A 23,386-nucleotide genomic window follows, 5' to 3' on the forward strand; every position below is an offset into this window, starting at 1 on the left:
CTTGCTTCACCAAGCACACACCTTCTTGGTCTGCCTGGACTCAAAAAGAATATCCCTACTCAGCTAACCTGGCCTCCTGCTTTGCCAGGTTGGCTTCTGACATTGTGAGGTTGCTCGCTCCTGTGTTTGTTTCAGATCTTGAAGACAACACCTGAAGTTAAACCTGCAAGTTCAATGACCATGGCAGCTCCAATACGAAACTGTCTTTGGCAAACAGCCACAATGATTGGCCTCCATAGACTGTGACTTCTGGCAATCCAGCACTTCACAACAGACTGATGTTAAGGGGAATGACTGACATGGCTGTACAGCTTGACTATCAGATAAGCAGCATTCCCATTTAGCTTACAAATAGAGGTTAGCCACTATATGCTGGACTTCGTGGATTTCCACATTCCAGCTAGTCATAAGATGTACTTTATTCAAACCTCAAGAAAATCAACCCAGTTTTACCTTTGAAAGTATTTCTGTAAAGATGTTACTGGAAATCCTCACATAAAACATTTCTCATTTTCTACTATCCCTTTTTATCAAACCTTATACCAAAAAAAAAAAAAGTACTCTATATTTGACAAGGATGCTGAATTGCCAAATCCACCTAGTTTTCACACAAGTATTGATAAGGTAACTAATCTGTCACAACTGTTTCAGAGATAATGGAGCACCTTGCCACTGCTTCAGAGTTAACTGACATTGGGTGCAGAGATGAAGGTCCTGATTGTGTGATGCAATCACTCTGTCCATACAGCTGCTTGGGTTTTTGCTGCCTAAATGTACTGCCCATTTGCAAACCAGAAATAACCTAAATAACCTGACATAATTGTAGAATGGGTCATCTCACCTTCCAAGATGCCTGAATGGCCCTGAACTGTGTCTCTTGAAAGATACAAACATAAGAGCTGAGACTGACTGGGCAGTCACTTAAAGTCTCACAAGGAATAACGCTGATTCTTTCTTAAGAAAGAAAACACAGCTGTGCACAAAATTTAAGCAGAGTTAACTTCAACAACAGCATCCCCACTTCAAGAATGGGTTTACTACAGCTTAAAATATTGTGCAGCCCTGTAGAGTTGTTCATCATTCATTCATCATAGGGGACTTTTGTAGTAACGTTACGAGTGCCTGGATAGCACTGAGAAATGCTATAGCACTGTGTATATGAATTACGTTTTGCTTCGGAACTTCATATTACCAAAAAGTAAGAGGGACCTCTCCTCTTCCTCAATACAAGAAACAGTGTTCTGTATCACCTTGTCAGCAAGGCATCTCTTCATTAGGGAGAGAATCTGCAAGACATTTGGGAAGTTTGAAATAATTTGTAAAGGATCATACTGTTTAATCACTGAGTGTTTAATTAAAAAAAAATCAAATCCAAAAGCCAACCACAGATTCAGGTTAATGTTTTTGAGATTCAACTAGCAACGCACAGACAAGAGATTACTAAAAGTAACTTTTTCTCATTTTTTGTCATGAAGTAATAAACCTGCTTGGAAGTTTTCATCATCAAAACACTCACAGCATTTAATAAGTTGCTAAAACAAATATCCAGCTGGTGTCATAGAGATTTAGCTACAAATGGGCATTGTATGGAATGCTGGATTTCACTCAGAGGACTCAGTCAGAAAGACTTATCAAATCTAGACCAGACCAAGTTGTTCTGTGACAACTTCTGGGATCTTTAGAACCTATGACTTAGTGTAACCTATTTTGTTCCATCTGTCATTAAAGATGCATCACTGAATATGAAAGAGGACCACGTCATACAAACAAAGCAAGCTTCTAATACGATTCTTCTCTGTTTTGTAGTTAAGCATTGAAAGCGCTCAACTCCCACAACCAGACTGTGGCTAGTTTCTCTCTGCCTTACTGGAAGTATGGGACTGACCCACTAAAATTTCTTAATCTGCAGGGACACCAATTTTGACATATATTTGATCTTAACTTTTAATTAAGAAGATAAATGGGTTGTGTAAAAGACAGCATATTTGAGGCAAATTAATTTAATGAAAAAGTAAACTCACATTTTGCCACTCCCTTCTCTCTGGCTAAAGAAAAAAAAATGCCCCCGCAAAAAAACCCCTGCTGATCGCTGCTTTAGAACTCAAGCTAGCTCTCTATATGATCCCTTATCCAATACTGAAGAGGACTGGGAAGCTGGTATATTTATGGGAGACAGCTGAAAGAGGAGATAGAGGAAAGATGAGGAGTAGGAACTTGTGAGGCAAATTTTGAAGTTGCAATCAGAGCTGTATAGTAGAGGACCTTTAAAGCAGCTGCTGCAGCACCACAAAGCAGCTCAGCCCCAGCAGCTGGACTTGTCACAGTTGCGATGGGCAGGGCACTCTTATTTTCTGCAGATTCCTGAAGGATAAGAGAACTATCACCACCTGCTTTTACAAGTGATTGGTTCATTGCAATACACAGGCTAACAGCTGGCTGGTTTACAAGAGAGGAAAAAAAAACTCACTTTTTTTTTTTTTTTTTTTTTCCCTAAAAAACCCCATGGATTTATATTCAAATGACTTAATACACCACTAGATATGAGACTGATGAATGGAGTCCTGCAAGTGCTTCAGACACCTTTGTTTCAAGACATCTAAGATAATCAAATCAGCACTGGCAAAATCTGCAGTTACAGGACTCCAGCAGGATTCAGTTTGTCACTTTTCTGTATGTGGATTGTCAGAGCAGGCTGTCTTCCACCAGCCAGAACTGGCTGATTTTCAAAAGAAAAGCAGTTAGCAATAACTTTCCTAAAACAAAGACAACCACTAACATGCTCTTAATTCCAGAAGACTTCAAAAAAAAGGGTATCCTGTCTTGACAAAGTTTCAGTTTAACAAGAGACTTATAGGAACTACAAATCTGCCACATTTTAATTTTAAAAACCCATTACATTACAATCAAAATAAAAAGGTGCACAATGAACAATGCATACACTGTAAACAGCTGGCAAATTTATTTATGAGGCAGGCTACAATTCATTAATGGTGAAATGTAGTTTCCTCTCTACAGAATCAGTCCTCAGAGTCAGAAACCAGGGACAGCAAAAGCCTTCAGATGCAAGCTTTCATTTGTAGGAAAGACCCAAGAGTTTAACCAGCATTCTGAGCTTCTCTTTCAGAAAGTATTCTCCTCCCTACAAATTCAGTGCCATCCATCCTTGTTCAAATATGGCAACTGCCAGAGTTTTCAAAGTAAGATATATACAGACTGTTATAAATGAAAAATAGCCAATTTTAATAAAAATAAAAAAATTTATTTTGCGACCATAATACAGTCTCGACAGCCACCAACCAAACTGGACAGCGTACCACCCCCGGAAGGTGATGCGGGTGAACGTGGGATACGGCCTCGCTAGCACCAAATCCTCCCTGTCCACACTGGCTGCTTCGAGGCAGCAGTTCTTATACAGTCTATTTCGCCCGCGGCAGAATGTCTTTGTTTCTTTCTGCGTTCTTCATATTCAAGTTGGTTTCTTTCTCTGGCTGCACAAAGCCTCCGTCTGGGAATAGAATAATACGCTTCCCCGATTCCCGGAACCTGGCATTCAGATGGAAGGTGTTGATGGCCCTGGTCATCTCAGACAGGCATCGTGTCTGGGCCATCATCACCTGGGCGTGCTGGGGGTAGGTTCTTGTGAATGCCCATCTCCTGTGCAGCCGGAGTTTCCTTCGAATGCAAATGTGGTGGTGCCTCCCCGTCCATCTGCCACGGTTTCGCCATCCTGGGGAAGAGGGGAAGAGTTCCCCTCCCCCTCCTTGTACACCGGTGGCTTATTTTGTACATATATATTTTCATACACCTTTTATTCCCACGAATTACTACCCGTATCTATAACACAGACCATGTTCTCATCCACAGAGGTTTACACAGCCTTGGATGCACAGAGCTTCTCAAAATCAGGGTTTCTTTTGCCAGGTATTCTCAAACATCCATATTTTACAGTCCATAGCATCCTAACTACTGGAATGTTGTAAAAGTGTATTACATTTTTGCACGACAACTTATCTGTAAAATCATACTTACTTACTCAGAAAAACACACCAGATAATCTTCAAGTTCAAAGGACTCCTTCCAGCTCATGGGAGAGGATTACATGCCTAACCTGAAACCCAGCAGTACGCTCAAACCTCAAGCTGTCCAGTGGTTTTAACAGCCAGAGCAACAGATTCAACAATGTCATTCACTGAATTAATCCTGGCACATGTCAGTTTCAGTTGAAAATGCCAGGATCAACATAAGGATATGCAAGAAACTCCCCCAGTTTATTGCCTTCTGCATCATAATGGAGCATCCGAAAACAAACATCACAGAAGAAACAAGGATCCTCTGGTGCCAGACTGTCTCTGTTGGTTACCCACCTGCAGGTTACAAAACACAAGGGTTTTCTTAGAAGTGCAACACACTTGTAGCAAACATCTCAGCATTTTATTCAGGACTGGGATGGCAGCAACAAACATATATAATAATTTTATACACAAAAGGTTCTGCCTATATTGCGTATCTCCCATCCCACACATACAGCTTATTTCCAAGCTCCACACCCATTCCGTGTCAACCCCAGGAGCTCCAGCAGCACTTCCTGAGAAACTCCTCAAACCTGTGTTGCTGGTACAATGCATTAAAAAAAACAAAACAAAAAAACCCAAAAAAACAACAAACAAGCAGACAAACAAAAAAAAAAACCCCCAAAAAAAAAAAAAAAAACCCAAAAAAAAAAAAAAAAAAAAAAAAAAAAAAAAAAAAAAAAAACAAACAAACAGGAATCTTCTGTCCACCCTTTGACCATCTAAATCATAAAAGATAAAGATACAATCTTTTTTTCCCTTAATGCAAGAAACTGTGAAATGGAGCAGACGTGTACTGACCCAAGCTCCTCTGAGTAATCAAAACCATTTAGGAGTCTAAAAGCAGGACCCAAATGATGCAGACAAGACAAGGTGAAGACTGCAGCACACTCCAGCAAGCACTGAAGTTCGCATGAACACAAGTTAACATGTACAAGGACGGCCTGCCATGTCACTGAGTAATTAATTTATGACAGCACTCAAGAGGCCACTGAAGACAGCTGAAGGCCTCTGGTGATTACAGATGCTATCTGCACAGATTAGAACACACTGGACAGCCAGCCAAAGCAGCTCTGATGTCTCTGGTTTAGCATGTCCCCACTTAAGCTTAGTGCTTAATCCTGGTTTTAATTTAATGCATTTACATCACCTCTGGTAATGCCCTCCCCATCCCATCTTTCCCCCATATTGACCCTTGGGCTCCACCTCCCCTTATGGCCAAATGCCTCACAGATTATACTGTGAAGGCATCCTCAGGGCTCTGCTAGGAACAAAAGGATGGACTCCCATCTCAAGGGGAATTGGCTGTTTGCCTGATTCCAGAGAAGTCTAAGGCCAAACAAGCAAGACAATGAAGACACAGTTGCTGTGTCAAACAGAGGTTAAGAGCATAAATTGTCCTGAGGAAAAAAAAAAGGCAACCAGTGTTTTTGCAAATAAATCTTTCAGATCTATAAAATCAGGGAGCCTAGCCTAGTCTTTAGAGAAATTTCTACTGTTTATTGCAAGTCTGTCTCAGATCGAAATTAACATCACTAAAGTGTATAAAGAGCACCAAATTCATATTCTGCTCTTTTAAAGGCAGAAAATCACAAAGAGTTCATTCAAGAACAGCTGCACACAGAGCACACAGTCTTCAGGTAGGGGTTAGGACTTTCCTGCAGGGCAAGTTAAATTTAAAAATCTCTAGATTTTATTATATTAGAGCTGGACGGATCTATACCTGCATAGATGCTAGATTAAACAAAAGCACTGTATGATTTTTGGTTAATTAATTTGAAACACATATCTTGCAAAGGAGGAAAATGCAGCATTTTCTCCCAAAAGCAGGATTTTCAAAAGTAATTGACAAGATAGCCAAGTTCTAGCTATGGAAAGGGGCATGAGTCAAATAATTAATCTCTTACTCATTCAGTTCTTTTGAAACTCTTAAATCAATTCCAAATGAACATGACTTGCAGGAAGCCTTTTCCTAGTTAGAGAGAGATCAACTGTTTGAAGAGTGATGATGATTATTATTATTACAAAACACATACAGAACTTTGATTTTTACTGTTTTTTTAAAGTTAGCAGCAGCACCTTGAAAGAACTAAGACAAAAATAGCATCAAGAATGTAGCATACCTTGCTGTATACATCTTGCACACAAAACATTTTCTGGTACATAGCCAATGTTTCTTGACCAGCAAGGGATATAGATTCCTATCCAGACAGTCATCATGATGAATAAGCCTTGAGGGAAATAAATAAATACAACACATACAGTAAAGATGTTGCCATACTGAAATTTATCTGAACATAAGTATGGACACCGAAGATAGGGTACGATTTAAATTCCCATGTAAACTCTGACTAGACTTCTGCTTAACATTTCTTAACACAGACGAAGATCTGGAGATAGAGTGCTAGTTGCATCATCTGTGGATTTTATGGTCACAAGTAAATTCAGTTTGTGCAGTAGCATAGAAGTCTTCAGACCATCTCCTTTTTGTGGTCTTTTTAAAGCTTTTATCTCCTATACAGACCAACAATCTATTGTCAGGTGACTCTTCAGATCATTTATGTGCAACATCTGTGCTTTTCTCTGGGTTATGCTCCTTTTGAAAAGCATCATGTATTATCAATACTTTGATACATCAGGCTCCTGGGAACAGAAAATGACCTGTCATCCACTACAGACAACCACAGGAGTGCTCTCTCTAGTTATGCACTCAGCAAAGTCTACACAATGGTTCTACTGCTGACGAGGCTGCCACCTCACAGTCACTATCACATCACTTCTCTTCCTGGCCTATCCATCTCAGCCTACTATTTCCATTCCTCTATTATCTTTTCAGTTCCTGCCCCTTAGCTTCAAGTTCAAACTAATTGTTCAGATGAGTCCAGCCACAGCCTACAACATTCTGCTCCCTGGTGCTCCAGAATCAGTATGTAAATGTGCCACACACTGGCGCTACATAGAAAGATCTTGACGCTGCGCTTGCCATTCCTTTTACACAGCAGTCATAGCACACTAATTGCAAAGCAGTCTTTGTACGCAAATTAAAAAGAAAAAAGCAAGGAAGATTACTCTCCTTCTTTCAGAGATACTCCTATGTATATGAAAGAAAAATTTAAGCTCTGCAGAAGGCAGCAGAATAATCTTAAAGAAAATAAGTCACTCTAACAAACATTCAGCATCTAATGTCTGAAGTTTGTCCAGAGAAGGCTTACTTTCATTTGCCCAAGGACTCCCAAAGAATAGTTACTTACCTTATATCGGTGATTATAATGATGTGTTCACAGCTTCCTTGGTGACAGTAAAGGTATGGAAAGCCAATTTTGAGGGATAAATCATTAAATACATAGTCCTCCATCTTAACAGACTGAAGATTTTCATAGCCTCTGTCATGAGATTCTGACCACTCTATAATTGTTCTGAAAACAGAAAGGCCATTAGCAAAGCAAAGCTATGAACTGTGAATACAGAGAAAAAGATGCCTTGGGGACATGCAAAATTCTTCACTGAGACATGGTTAAATGATGGAAATCAAAACAGTGGAAATCACAACATTTGGTAGTAATTTAAGGTGATTTCACAGCAATACTACAACCCCTGTAGAACTGTTCACTGCTCTTGTGGAACATCTGTCTTTCAGTCCTCACCAGGCAGTTCCCTGAGGAGTTTTAGGCAGTGTATGCTCCTGATGGCACCCATCTAGGTCAGATTGTTCACAGCACAATACTTCTTAAGTAGTCCAATAATTCAAGTTACTAGCAGGTTATTTTGTCTCCTTGGTCAATGACTTCATTTTAAAGTATTAAAAAGTGCTTTTTTTAAATTTTGTTTTTGTCAAGGAAAAACACAAAGCTGACAAGTGCAGTTACATTTCCAAAATTTAGCACTGAAAGGGCACTGGCTACTGAAAATTCCTTTTTGGCTTTTCAGCACACTCCTACACACAAGGCATCTAACCCTACAAGCTGTGTATGCTATGACAAGCCCTTCTGTGAAGATCATTGTTGTTCACAGACAGAAAGACGAGAAGTAAAATATTAATTTCCCTGAAGTCACATACAAAGTCTGGGAGAACAACAGGGTCCAACAGAGTCAGCTCTTCCATACCAACCATTTTAAACATTTTGATCTCCTAAATCTCACTAGTGGATCAGCAAGACCATGCTTCTATGAAATACCAAATTTCTTTTCTGATCAGTCACATAGGCCTCATGTTGACTTTACAATTAAGGCATTCAGCATATTTTCAAGACTGAGCAGGACAACCACTGCCACACAGTTGAGCTTGTTGTCTTTCTGACACACCTTCTACCTCACAAGCAAGTCTTTTGATTGCCATCACAAGTAGGGAAGGTACTTAAAAACCCAGTAGAAAATGCCACCTGTCACTTTACACAGAAATCCCATCTCAACAGAGCAAACAGCATTTGCAAGTTAAAAAATGGATTCATAGTCTTTTCAAAACGGAAGCGAATGGAAGGAATAAGTAGAGCAAGTAAATTTAAACTTCTCTGTAAAAACCAATTCATCATGGAAAAACAACAGGAAAAGTCCATTCTAGCTTAATACTCCAGACATTCCAGTATCTGTAACACCACAAGTCATAAACAAAATGAAACAAATTTTATATTCCTCAAGGTTTTCTTTAGTCAACATCATATCGTACCTGCTCAGATCTCTGCACTCTGGGTATCTTTTGTCATCATAAAAGATGCCTTCAAAATAGAAGAAGGCAGATTTGTAGAGATCCTGAGAGACAGAGAGAGAAGTCTCCATCAGTGTTATGAGAGAATAAACACCTTAAACAAGAACATGTCAAAAATCCAAGCATCTTAGATACCTAAATTATATTAAGAGAGCTCACTCTACAGGTGTCTAAGAAAAGTTCTGCTCTGATTGTAGATGCTGGTGTGACAAACTAGGCTCATATGACTGCCAACTATGCAGCTACTCTGCTGAGATTGTTCTCAAGCCATTACAGGTTACTTTAATGCTCTTGTTTCCGTCCCTATCAGAGGAGTTATGAACTTCTACAAAAACACAGAACAAGAACATAGGCATCACTGCACAAACTCAGTAATTGCAAGGCACTGAATTTAATAAAAGAATAATATTTAAAAAAAAATTAGCAAGATGCAGTGTGTTTACTTTGGGTGGCTACCCAAATACCTATCCACCTGCTCTCTCACTCCTCTTTCTTCGCAGGACTGGGGATACAAAGACAAGCAAGCTCATGGGTTCAGATAAAAGCAGATAAAAGAGAAAAAGCAAAGCTTGCATACAAAAGTAAAGCAAAAAAATAAAAGGTGATTTATTCCCTATTTCCCATCAGCAGGTGACAGGTATTGGAATAAGCTGCTCAGGGAAGTGGTGAAATCACCATCCCTGGGAACGTTGAAAAGCTGGGTGAATGTGGTACTCGGAAATATGGTTTAGAGAACACAGTGACAGCAAGTTAATGTTTAGCTCAGCTTCTGGAGCAGATTTGGCATCTGGTGACTCTTCCACTGCTGGTATGAGTGCCATAAACTATCATTGATGGAAGAGAATGTTACAAATGGACTGTCTACATGTGACAAACCTTGCAATTAAGGACGAATTTTGAAGGATTACAGATTTTCTTGTGAGACCCTAGAAGTGAGATGATTGGAACTTCCAGAACTGCCTGTCTGATTTGTTTGTACAAATGTGATCAGGAGTGCTCTCATGTGTAGTTGTGCATGTATGCATGTGCACACGCATATGTGCAGGGGACAAGATTTCAATAATTCTCTGTCATTTCAGTAAGAAGTACTTTGTGTTCTGATCAAATGCACAGAGGGTTAATGTGGTATGGAGTTAACTTTCCTCATAGCAGCCTCTGTGTGTGCTCTGCATTTTTGGCAAAGGGGAGCTGATAATACACTAGTGTTCTGGCTACTGCTGAGCAGCGCTTGCACAGCTTCAAGGCTGTCTCTCCAAGTCTCCCCAAAACCAGTGGGCTGGGGCTGGGTGAGGATGGGAGGGAATGTAGCTGGGACAGCTGACCCAAACTGACCCAAAGAACATCCCATGTCACATGATGCTGCACTCAGCAACAAGAGCTGGAGGAAAAGAGGAAGGGGCCATTCATGGTGAAAGCATTTGTCTTCCAAAGCAGCCACCATGCATGCTGAGGTCTCAGGAAGTGGTTGGAATAGAGGCATAGAATCATCAAGGCTGTAAAAAACCTCTGATATCATCAAGTCCAACCATTAACCTAGCACTGCCATGTTCACCACTAAACTATGTCCCAAGTGCCACATCCACATATTTCTGAACACTTTCGTGGCTGATATTCCACCACTTCTCTGAGTAGCCTGTTCCAATGTCTGACCACCCTTGCAGTGAAGAAGTGTTTCCTAATATTCAATGTAAACCTTCTCTGGTACAATTTGAAGCCATTTCCTCTCATCCTGTCTCATTACCCAGGAGAAATGATCCTTACCTGGCTACACCCTCCTCACCCTCCTTTCAGACAGTTGTAGAGAATGATAATCTTCTTCTCCCTCAGCCACCCTTCAAGGATTCAATAAAGATTATTCCTACTTATTCTAAATGGGAAAACCATAGACAACCAGGCACTCTCCATCATCAGACCAGTCTGGGGATGCTCATTTGTGCCCAGAGGTCTCTTTGAGCTATTAACTCTAGGTTGCCAAAACACAGAAAAAGCAGACACTGCTTTTCCAAAGACAGGATTTCTCAGATGACCTGCATGAAGACACAGTAGTAGGAATGTGTTTTACATTCAGTCTCTTTGATTCACTTCTGTCACCGTTACCCTCTGTGCTGCTGACACAAAACTGGAAGGAGTGGCTGATACACCAGTTGATCCTGTTGTCAGCCAAAGGGATCTGGCCCAGAGAAATGGGCCAACAAGAACTTGGTGTGGTTGAGCAAGGAGAAGTGCAGGTCTTGCCCCTGGGGATAAACAAGCTGATAACTCACTGTATGCTGAGGGCCACTCAGCTGGAGAGCAGCTAGGCAAAAAGGACTCAGTGATCCTGTAGATCCCAAATTGAACATAAGCCAATTGTGTCCTTGCAGCAAAGACAGCCAACGGAGCAGATGGGATCCTGTGCTGCATTATATAAAATACCACCAGCAGGTCAAAGGAGGCCATCCCCCCTTCAATTCTCCTCAGCACTGCTGAGGCCATACCTAAAGGCCTCTCTTAGGTCTTGGCTGCTCAGTATAAAAGAGACACGGATGTACCGGAGAAATAGTCCCATAGGGGCTGTGAAGATGAAGGGACTGCATCATCTCTCCTAAAAGCAGTGGCTGAGAGAGCTGTGAGTTAGAATCCCAAAGAGAAAGCTCAGGTAGGGGAATCTCATTAACATACACAATACCTCTAAGGAAGGTGCAAAGAGGATGGAGTCAGGTTCATTTTAGCAGTCCCAAGTGACAGGATAAGCACAAACTGAAATACATGCAGCTACCCCTAAACCTCAAGAAACACTTTACTGACACAGGTGGCTGAACACTGATGGAGATTGTCCAGGGAGGCTTTGCAACCTCCATCCCTGGAGATACGCAAAAAACGCTGGGACATGGTCATGGACAACCGGCTGCAGGTGGCATTGTTTGAACAGAGGGCTCTACTCTTGAAAGGGACTTGACCTCCACAAGTCCCTTTCAATGTCAAACATTCTATGATATATTATTATTGTCATACAATGTATAACCAAAATTATTCCATTTCAGTACTTTCAACTAGATGACTTATTTTGCTCATATCCAGAGAATACATAGCAGCTTTGGGAGAGAAGAATAATCCTCGTCCCTACATTTGATTAGCATCCAGTTGCAAACAACAAAGCACAGTGGGATGGTCTAGCTTACTATTATTAGTGGGATTATGCTATTACCTCTGATGTTTCAGAGTACAGCTCAAAATAAAATTAGTTCACAGGAATATATCTATGCAAAACTCACTGCTTCTGTTTCTATTTCCTAGCAGTAGCAATGATGATGTTTTTCTTGATATTGAACATAACAGATCACCTTGGTAATGCCACTATGAAGTATTTACTTGCAGTGCAACCAACAGGCAGAACCAATGCAGCTGAATTTAGTTCTGAATAAAAAATAACAAAACAAAACTCTGTCTCCCTTTCTATGTTTTCAAGACTCCTATATGTGTAGAGGGTTCCACATAGAAAGCTTTACCTTGCTGATGTGCTCTGGTGCTTGATCTGGCTGACTGCTGAACTCACCACCTATCTGGAGGTCACTGACGCAGGAAATCGAGTCTCTCAGCTCAGTGAGTTTCTGGCTGCCCAGTACAAGGACTGTTTGGTAGGGTTTGTGATCTTTATGCTACAAAGAACACAGAATACAAACTCCAGATAAATTATAACTTGTCAGCATCAGCACTGCTGTTCATTTGACAGCTAAGGTCATTACTGGCAGCATCTGGCACACCACTTCTCTGAAGAGCATCTTGCCACGGCCTCTCCTAAGACTGATATTTAACAGTTTTATTCAGGAATTCAAATGTTACATTCTCCATCAGAAAGTGCAGAAAAGATGGAAAGTCTGAGCTCGCTTATCCCAAATCAAGAAAAAGTACTTTAGTTTTCATGTATTTATTTTCAGGTTTTGAGCTTTCTGTAAAGTAAATCAACTACTGCGCAATTATTGTAAAAGTTTTGTTATGTAAACCACTAACAGAATGAAAGCCAGATTCTGAAAAAGCCTTACGAAATTATCAGAGTTGAAGAGTTTACCACATGTCATCAGTAGCCTCACTGATTTTAACTGCTTGGGAGGGCAAGATATTACCTGAATAGGAAAGAATCAGAATACAACCCAGAGAATTTCATACCAACCTTCTGAAATATAACAGGATAAAAGATGTTCAGAGTTAAAAGTAGTTCGCCCTCCTCAATTAGATCTGTTGGATCATCTGGCCTCTTTCCAATTGCATGTGACTCCTGGAAAAACATACACACACACATATACACATTATACTGGCACCCATATATATATATATACACACACACACACAAATAATAAACTCTGGGCAACAGTCTGAGAAATGCTAATTTGTTTTTGACCATGTAGCCTTCTGAACTGAAAACAGCCTACTTCCTCCAAGGTGGAAAGGTGAGAAACTGCTCCAATTACCAACTGCAAGCACGTTCCTTCATTTCTCAGCTTTGTTGCAAGACAGCTGGCTGCTCCTCAGCCATTGAGAGGCCCCACATAAAGTAATTAGAGGCTGCTGTCATTCTGCCCCCATGGAACCCAGCTGTTACCAACTTTCACCACTTAATGCTTTGAAACGCTCTTTGAATGCTTCCATATGTAAAGGGGGATTGCAACCCTTAATTTTGGAAACACTAATCTAGAAAATATACGCAGAACAAAATATATGAAAATTACACTCAGCGCAACACTTCCTCTTATTAGGGAAGCTAGACACAGCTGGAGTCCACAATTTCTCTGAAGTCAAAACCCAAAACCCAGCACTGCCCTTGCCACAGTACTGTGTTTTAGAAAGGAAGTAAATGATCCCTACATTTGCATCCTGTTTCGTGTTTGAGACACAGCCCAGCTGTGAAAATGAGGGAAGGTACTTTTCTGTGGCTCTTTCCTCCTTTTACAACAAATCTAGAATGTGTTCCTGCACAAACACCTCCCACCACCATGGAGTATTCCTCAGATTTAGTAACAGGAACTTGTTATTATTATTATGAGACTCAGAGATACTTGGGTTCTCTGCCTCGCATCTGCCTTCTTCATGTGACACATTCCGAACTCATGTTTCTTACTGCTCTCCTCCTGTACAAAAGCATCGTGGTCTCAACTACAGAACCACAGCTCTGACACAGCTTGCTTAAAGAATGCAAAAAATGACCATGTGATCATTCTTTCAATGCATACAGCAGTATCCATTGAAACACTTTATGAAGGTTTCTGTTGCTAATATTTTCTCAGATATTCCCCAGACTATGAGCCCAGCAGAGTAGTTGCATCATGTTGTTTACATAATGTGCCTGGATCTCTGAACAGCTGAAACATGATAACTCACAACAGACCAAGAAACCTCAAGGGGAAGAACAAGTCTAATGGTCACATGAGGTTCTTTCCTTGCTACACTTCTGTCCCTAATTTATACAGCAGTTCATGGCTTGCTAAAGCCATGGACTTCAGCACTTCAGTGTCCCTGAAAGAGTTCAAAGAATGTATATGTGGTGCTTAGGGACACATTTTAGTGGTGGATCTGGCAGTGTTAAGGTAATGGCTGGGCTCAACGATCCTAAAGGTCTTTTAACCTTAATGGTTCTATGAACATTTATGAAATGAGATTTTGCTGTTTAGGGCTTCAGTGGTCAAGAAAAAAATCATTAAAAAAAAACCAACTTATTAAGCACAGTTAAAAAATTCCAATAATGCTTTTCAAGGGCTGATGACTACCCTCTTGGTTCCTGGCAGTTTAGAATGGCTGAAAAACTTGGTTTGCAAAGCTCAGAATTAGGAATTTACCACCACTGTGCTTCTACTGTTCTCTTCTCTCAGCCCTACTGAAACTAGCTCACAATCATTCACACATTGAAGCTTAGTTTCTAACACTGGACTCCAGGAGCAAAACCATTACACATTTTATCTAGCTCTATGCCTAGCTGTAAGTTCACAGCACTTTAAAATATCAGTCATATAGTGGTAACGAGATGAAGCTCCTCCTTAACTACATCCAGCACTAACAGTCAGTAAAGAGCAGACTTGCTGTCCTATCTTTCTATAAAATTACTTCATTTTTAATCATTACCGGCAAACTTGTATCTGCAAACATTTACAGTGTGCATTTCATAGTGGTGAATAAAAAAGCAACCAGAAGTCGGATTTTGGCTGTCTTGAGAGCCTATAAGATGAGAGGAAATTTACCATCTCATAGGTAAGAGTTTCTTGTCTGCAAGCCCGATCCACAGTAATTGTTTCTTCTCTCCTCTCTAAGGCCTTCTTCCTAATTCTGAGGAGCAGGAACACAAGACAAAAGTTAATTCAACAATTTCCACATAAAATTTCAAGAATTTCATATTGTTAAATGACACAAGCTACTACAGAGCAGCTTTCAAAGAGCAGGATTCCTGTCTTAGGGGGACAGACTAACTTAAAATACTCATCTCCTGACCTGAGAGTGCACAGACCAGCTTATGGATTTCAGCTTGTGGGGCTTTTCCCCCTCATGTGCAAATGACAGGTTGTTTGTGAGCAATTTTACACTCACAACAAAAAACAGCAAAATGTTTGAAGAGGTTGTCCTAGACAAAACACTTCATGACTTTTAAAGAAACTGTTTCAACAATTCCTTCTGCTTCAAAAAGAAAAGAATTCAAGTTCAAGCAAAACACAAGGAAAGAAACAACCAAGAAATATTCTTTCTCAGCCCCACAGCATAGACACTTTAGAAAACCAAAAAACAAACCTTCATTATCAGTTGTAGAAGAATATCATAAGTAGAATACCAACTAAAATACATGTATTTAACCACTGCATGAACACCCAATCCTTAACATCCAGGACAAGTTTACTTATCCTCCAGACCGCCACAAGGGTTTTCAGTAACAATCAGGCTTAATATTGATCACATTTCTAAACACATTTATTTACATTAGTGCTATGTAAAGTACAGCAAAGGCCTGAACTGGCCAAGTTTGCCAGCTGATAGAAACCATATATATATTTCGGTTATCCTCTGAAATGTACCAGCCTTGAATCAATAAATTCAATAAATTCCTTTAACAAAACAAAACTCAACAAAGCACTGGATACAGCATCAGTACTTACAGTCTGGCTGTTAGTGCGTGACTGAGAGTTACCAGAGGTATGAGATAGGTTGCTCTGCAGGAACCTCACACACATGATTATCAGAAGGCCCCTCCACACTCCAAACTTAGGCACTACTTCAGAAGCACCTAGGTCCAGAAATCTTTTTCCAGTAAGGAAGAAGGCATATTCTGTATATCTTAATAAAAAAGTTCCTAAGCAACATTCAGATGACTCATATCAATGATGCCATCATAAGCTGGTGTTTCTGCCCTTATGGTATTTTCATACGGTGCTTCAGAAAGCATTGTCTGTGAAAGGAACAAGCAGCCAGCCATATTTCCATGGCAGTCTTCCACCCCACCCCAAATAAGGGCACTGTGAGAGCACTGTAACAGCATACCGAAGAGTGAGCAGACTGCTATCTTCAGGAATAACATCTGGGTCCTCTTCTTTTTCAGAAGACATTAACATATCAATGCTAGAATTAAAAAAAAATAACAGATAGAATCACAGAATCATAGAACAGTTTGGGTTGGAAGGGACCTTAAAAGATTATCTTGTTCCATTCCCCGCAGCAGCATTGGCAGGGACAGCTTCCACTGGACCAGGTTGCTCAGGGGCACATCCAACCTGGTCTTGAACACTTCCAGGAATGGAGCATCCACAAATTCTCTGGGCAACCTGTTCCAGTGTCTCACCACTCTACACAGTAAACAATTTCTACTTGATATCTAATCTAACTCTAGAGCTATCCTCTTTGGACACGGCAGTGATTTCTCACAGTCTGTGTATGACAGGCAGGAACCTGGAGGTGGTTTCACCACCTGGTCCCATTTATGAGTTCCCATTTCAGGTTGTGCACTGCAGCACACCAGATTCAGAGGAATCATTATACGCACATCCCCTCCTCTGCAGTCCTTCCTAGAAGCATTTTGCATTCATCACAATAGAATTTTATCCAGCTTAAAAATAGTCTGCGGAAAAAAAATATTTAGAACAGAGAACTGCTTTGAATCAGGCTTGATTGCTTTTGTCTCTCCACTTTTACAGACTACATAAAGGCAGGGATTACTCGAGTGCCTAAGTCCATATGCAGTTTGAATCCCAGCAAACTCTTGTGCAAACCCATCTCTTTATGGGACAAAACTATCACTGGTGAAGTCCAGGAAAACCTTTCAGACTGTACCATTTATCCTCAAAAATATTTATGGCTTCATTATATTCTTTTTCATTATAATCTTATAACATTCCCCATGTCAGCAATAATATCACTACAGTAACGAATAACCCTTTGGAGTGGAACTGCATAGGAATTCAAAGTAATTGAGAAATAGAAATCTGAAATCAGCTGTTACCAGCTGACAATAAGCAAAAGTCAGAGACAAAATTTTGATTGTGGACAGACGGTTTTGTTCTCATGAGCCAAAAAAGTCATTCAGTATTGACAGTTATATAAATTTATTACTGTTTAGCTACTTATCATTCAGCAACATACAAAGTTTTAAACTTTCTGTCTCACAGTTTTCATCTCAAACAGAAAATATTTTCTTTTTAAAGTTATGGAGAAAATGGGATTCTTTCAGAAGCACCATTTTAAAAGGAACTTTGCAGTAATGAGCCACAACCTTCTGGAAACAGAATGGACCTTATCCTTACATTCCCACTTGAAGGAAGTGGAGGCAGAGACAACCAAGTTAATCCTGTGTCAAATGTAGACTGAAACACAGCTGAGAAATAGTAATCTAACTAACAGAAAGATGGAGAACAGGATTTTGGAGAACACAGTTCAACCTTTTAGATGGGGCTGCTCTCCAGGCAGCACAGTGTTGTGTTATGAGCAACCCACATAATCAAGTAAAGGATATCCCCTGACAGACAAATCAACTCACAACTGACCCTTTCAGTAAAACTGACAACACGACCAAATTATTTATCCAAAGTCTCCCGGCACATGGATCAGTGATCCTATACACCAAAGAGCCCAAGTCACTTGAATATGTATAATATTTCACTTGAATATGTATAATATACATATAAATATACCATTTTAAGGAAATTACTTTGTATTCAGTTCTTTAAACATCACAGGAATTATATGCAGGATCTGAAAATCTATTTATTACCTACAAATCTAAATTTAAATCTAATCTTAATCTAAATTTATTACCTACCATTGTGAAGTTTCACTTGCATCAAAGGTGACAGTTTCCCATTTCCCTTCTGTGCCAGAACCCCCCAACAATATGCCAGAACTTACTAACAGGTGGGATCTCTGGCTGTGCTATTCACACCATGACCATTAATTGCCTGTTTCAGGAAAAAAAAAACTAATATCCTTGGAAAAGCTGCTACAAAGAGACACCATGTAAAATAACTGACATTAAAACTGCTTCCTCTTTTTCCTTGCAAAGACTGCAAGGTACCTAGTGTAAAGGGATACTGACATTGAACCCCTGACAAGTTCCATGGAACCTTACAAGCACTGGTACTGCCACTTCTCACTCCTGAAAAGTCAGAAACCCTCAATTTCTAAAGGAAAAGCAGAGCACCTTTTTCAGTATTAAGAATCTGTCTAATAGTTAATTACGTATGTCACCGTATCACACGCACTGAAGTCTGGAAAGGCTTTGCTGTGCGGCCTTACACACAGGACATGCTGGAGCTCCCCCTGCATAACTCCACTGCTGCCAGTGGAACCATGTAGGCAATACTTGGTCCATTGTCCTGAGGGAGCCAGGCTTTACAAACAGGAATTATATGCTGATCCCTTCAGAAATTAAGGCTAAGTCAGTGTCAGATACCTAAGACATGGAAGTGTGTGCAATACCAGGACACCTCACTCCTGACTGCCACAAGCTTGGGATCCTACTGTGTCCCCACAGAGACTATTCCCTGCATGCATGACAAATTCACTCAGTGCACGGAGTTACACACAGGGGAAAACACTGTCCACTGTTTAATGGAAACCAAGGCAAAGTGCAGGACAGAAATGAGGAACAACAGTTGAAACTATCTCTTGAAAAAAGACAAATGCCAAGTATTATATAAATTTATGTCCCTTACAAAGATATTTTTGGGTGATCAGAAATAAAAAAGGCCAAAGAGAACTCTCTAGAAATGTAGACTTGGAAGCAGACTACCAATGAAGTCTTCAAAGTCTGTGACTTAACTTGTTCTGCGCTAGAATATCTGGAAAAAGTATTCTCTTTTAGAAATTCAAAGATATTTTAGTATTTGGTCTGATACTTTATAATAAGCAGTTACAGTGTTCATATTACTTTTTATATTGCACATATTTTAAAGGTAGTACTTTCATCACCTTTGAGACACTAATGCCACAAGACACTAAATACTAATACGTTAAGATGTTAATGCTAGCTTAAAGCAGCTTTATAACACATCCCAAGAGATATTTACAACTACCCCTTCTAATAAAACAAGAGGGTGAATTAGGGCTGAAGTTGAATGAGGTACCTGCAAGCCTCACCTCTCCTGACCTACCTAAAACCCACAGTGATTTGAGGCTTAGCCTGCCCTATACATGCAAGAAACATATCCCACAGATGACAAAACAGAGTAACACAAACTCAGCATCTCCAACACTCAGTCACTCAAGCACCAATCATGAATAACAAGGTAAACTTCTTTGCTCATAGACCCCTGAGGAATTTGAACAAAACCTAAAATTTTACTCTTTTGACACCTTGGTTATTTAAGAAAATAACTGATGGAATCTTCCAGATAAAGACACAATTTTACACCTGTTTAAGATCATGATGAAAACATGAGCAATCTCTATAATGATTATCAGCACACCACTTGAGCAATATGTAAGGCATTCTTACTGAGTCAAATGCAAGTGAGGGAAGACACAACTTTTTTCCTGCATTCTGTTTGCAGGAATGCATTATAGGAAGAAAATAGAAAAAAAAAATAATAATAAAACAAAACAGCAAAACAACAACAAAAAATGAACCAACAAATTAAAAAAAAATCCCAACAAATCAAAACAAAAAATTTTAAAAAACAAAAAAAACCCCAACAAGCCAAAAACCAAACCAACAAAAAATCCCAACCAAACAAAAAAACCCAAAAACAACAACAAAAAAAAAACCACCACCAACCAACCAACAAAAAATCTACAATAACACATTGCACTGGGGTGCTCAAAGAGTTAAATAGCACTTAAACATGACACCATTTCTCCTCAGCAGAAGACTGTACATTGTCAGGAGTACTTAAATGTACATGATGTCACTCTAAAAAAGATTTAATGATGGATACTGAAAACTTCATCCTGAATCCATGAAAGATTATTTTAATCCAACACCATTTTAAAAATAGATGTAGGAGCATCCACATCTTCCTATCTCTTTTCTACCCAAAGAAAACCTACTTAATTTGTCAGAAGTTTCCTTAGAAGTAGAGTCAGAAAAATTTGTGTTTATATCCATTATGTGTTCATTTCATCACTTACAAAATTATATTTACACCAGTAATAAATGTGATCCCAGGATATCATAAGAACAGATCTTGGTGTAGCCCAGTGTTCTCATCCCTCCTCAAGATAGGAGTACGAGCAGCTCAGAGCAGGTGAGTGAAAGTGATCAGAGGTAGCGATTTGACGTTGGCAAGCGTTAATGAGAGACTCAAGAAACTAGGGCTATTTAATTTAAAAGCAAAAGCACATGGAGATTATGGATTGGGATTTCTAGTCTGAACAGGGGAAAGGTCACACCAGGCTGTTCAGGTTTAGCTTCATTCTCCTGCAAAGCCAAAAGGCTGCCAGCTTATCAGTTCTCTCCCATTCATAGATCACCAGCCCTTTTTCCCAAACGACCACTGCTCTCAGTACACTCAGCCCCAAGCAGACAGCATTGCTCTGTAACACCTGCAAATGCACACAGCAAGTGAAATGTAGCAGGTGTAAACTGAAAAAAGCAGAACAGAAGAAAAAAGCAGAAGGCATGTGGGGAAAAATAAAGAAACCACAGGAAAAACTCCTTGGAATTCAAATGAAAACTGCAACAAACAGGTTCAGGCAATAGTGTTGCCACAGAGAATAAGGCACTGCACAGGAGCAATCAGGGACCATCTAGACTGGAAGAGCTTACAGAGTAATTGTCACAGTTTCTGCCACACCAAAATACTTTTTTTTTTCCTTTAAACCAACATCATCCTCTATTTTTACTAAGTACAGTAACGGTAAAAATTTATGCTGGTCACCAGAACTGTGACAGGTGAAGCACAAAGCAATACAGATAGGATCAGAACTCCGGCATGTCTTCCTTACTGACAGACTACAGGTAAATTAATAACTGTGATGCTTTCTACAGGAATTACTGCCTGAAATCAGGCCTTTTCTACAGGTGAAGGACAATTCTCACTATCCACGTGACCTGAAAGCCTTCCAGCCATAGCATGTTAGATTTGCTGCTGCTTCAACACCCACAAAGCATTTACATACCCCTGACTTCAGCACCAGCCCTGAGAAAAACAATTCAGTGGAGGCTAAGGACCAAGAGATACTCAACAGGGACTGTATGCAGCCAGCCACCTGAACTACTCTAAATGGTGTTTTTAAGGGATTCAAATTAAAAGAGTGTAGGCTTAGATTAGTATTAGGAAGAAGTTCTCTGCTGTGAGGGTGTCGAGGCACTGGAACAGGTTGCACAGAGAAGCTGTGGATGCCCATCCCTGGCAGTGTTCAAGGTCAGGCAGGATGGGGCAACCTGCTCTAGTGAAAGGTGTTCCTGCCCATGGCAGAGGGATTGGAACAAGATATTTAAAGTCCCTTCCAATGCATTCTGTGATTTTATGATTCTTTGTTAATACAAACACATGCCTGGCTTATTTCTTCATACAAGGTATATGAAGAAGTTTCACTGTACAAGTGCTGTCTCCTAAAACCATCGAGATGTTCAGGTACCTTTAAGTACTTAACTTAACAGTACCATGTTGCTAAATGCTTACCCATGTAACTTTAAGCACCAAACTGCTTGTTCAAATTCACAGATCTAACAAGGTTTCCACAACTGGAGCACTACCCTCCACAAAAACTGTTTACCTTCAAGGCATTTTTGGCTTCAGAAATTTTGGTGACCAACTCTTCATCAGGAACTGTACCACAGGAGGAGTATTCAGTACAAATGAGAAAGTGGCAAATTTAGATTGGGTATTAGGAAGAAAGTCTTTACTGTGAGGGTGATGAGGCACTGGAAGAGGTTGTCCAGAGAACTTGCAGATGCTGGAAGTCTGGCAATGCTCAAGGCCAGGCTGGATGGAGCTCTAAGCTATCTGGTCTAGTGGGATGTGTCCCTGGACATGGCATAGGGCTGTATGACTTTTAGGTCCATTCCAACCCCCTGACAGCCTATTACGTTGTATTTACCCAGGAAATATAAACAAACGCGTGCCACAGGCCCGAAGAGGCTGCTCTGAAGCGGTTTTGCCCGAACACCTTCCGCCTCTGCCCAGGAACCGCCGCGGCGTCCGGCGACAGCACCAGCCACCTCCCCGCCCCAGCGCCGAGCGAGGCCAGCGGCATCCCCCTCGCACCGGAGCCGCAAATCCCGGCCTGCAGACAGCCGGCCTTCCCCACCTGCAGACGGCGCGCAGCTCGACCGCCGTGCCCAGCGCGCAGCCCAGCGCCGCCGCCGCCTCCGCGTCCGCCTCCTCCTCCACCTCCGCCGCCAGCGAGAGGTCGGGCGGCTCCAGCAGCCGCCGCCAGCCGAGGCCCAGGCCGCCCACGCGGAACGAGCGGGTGTACAGCTCGGCCGACTCGTAGTCCGGCACGGCCGCCGCCATGGCCGCGCGGGCCCGCCCCCGTCCGGCCCGCCAGACGCGTCACGGGGCGCGGCCGCGAGCGGAGCGGCGCGTGACCGGGAAAGCGACTGCGGTGCCTCTGCTTCCCGGCGGGAAGCACCGGGCAGCGTTCGCTAGGGAGAAAGCAATTGTAAACAGGGCTTTGCAGAGCTTTTGGTGTGGAGTGATCCACACTGCAGAACTGCCTGGCCTGGCCAGGACTTGTTTGAGCATCTGGTGGGCACGCTCGATCACAGCTTGACCTGTGGGGGAGTGGAGAATGCCTGTCTTATGCTCCACTCCCCTCTGCTGGACAAACTCTAGGAACTCCTTGGAGGCATCTGCCAGACCATTGTCTGTCTTAATCTCCCTAGGGATCCCCAACACTGGAAAGGCTTGCACCAGGTGCTGTTTGGTATGCACAGCCTTTTCCCCTGCATGGGCAGAGGCATAAACCGCACCTGAATAGCCGTCTATGCTGACATGTACATATTTTAGGCAACCAAAGCTGGGAATGTGTGTGATATCTGTCTGCCATACTTCACAACTCCCAAGGTCACGGGGGTTAACCCCAACACCCAGAGATGGCACGGCCTGGAGCTGGCAGTTGGGACAGGTGGCCACAATGGCCAAAACAAAACACTGGCACAGCTTAAGACTGTCCTCTCATTCTGCCACTTGTTAGAAAGTGGCAGAAAAAGACTGATCCTCACCTG

At 41.2% G+C, this 23,386-nt stretch overlaps 1 protein-coding gene across 1 annotated transcript; it reads right to left on the reverse strand.

The window, feature by feature from the left end:
- Nucleotides 1–2,937: 2,937 nt before the first annotated feature.
- On the reverse strand, nt 2,938–22,687 carry SNAPC3 (small nuclear RNA activating complex polypeptide 3). Its single transcript, XM_041485587.1, has 9 exons — nt 22,468–22,687; nt 16,267–16,344; nt 14,982–15,066; nt 12,923–13,027; nt 12,261–12,410; nt 8,734–8,816; nt 7,322–7,486; nt 6,194–6,301; nt 2,938–4,364 (listed from the first exon to the last, which is right to left on the reverse strand). The coding sequence occupies exons 1-9, from the start codon at nt 22,671–22,673 to the stop codon at nt 4,217–4,219; spliced, it is 1,128 nt and encodes a 375-aa protein (XP_041341521.1). The 5' UTR covers nt 22,674–22,687; the 3' UTR covers nt 2,938–4,216.
- Between the last annotated feature and the right edge of the window lie 699 nt (nt 22,688–23,386).

Source organism: Pyrgilauda ruficollis, unplaced genomic scaffold (genome assembly GCF_017590135.1).
Source record: "Pyrgilauda ruficollis isolate IOZ18807 unplaced genomic scaffold, ASM1759013v1 scaffold71, whole genome shotgun sequence".
Classification (NCBI taxonomy): Eukaryota; Metazoa; Chordata; class Aves; order Passeriformes; family Passeridae; genus Pyrgilauda; species Pyrgilauda ruficollis.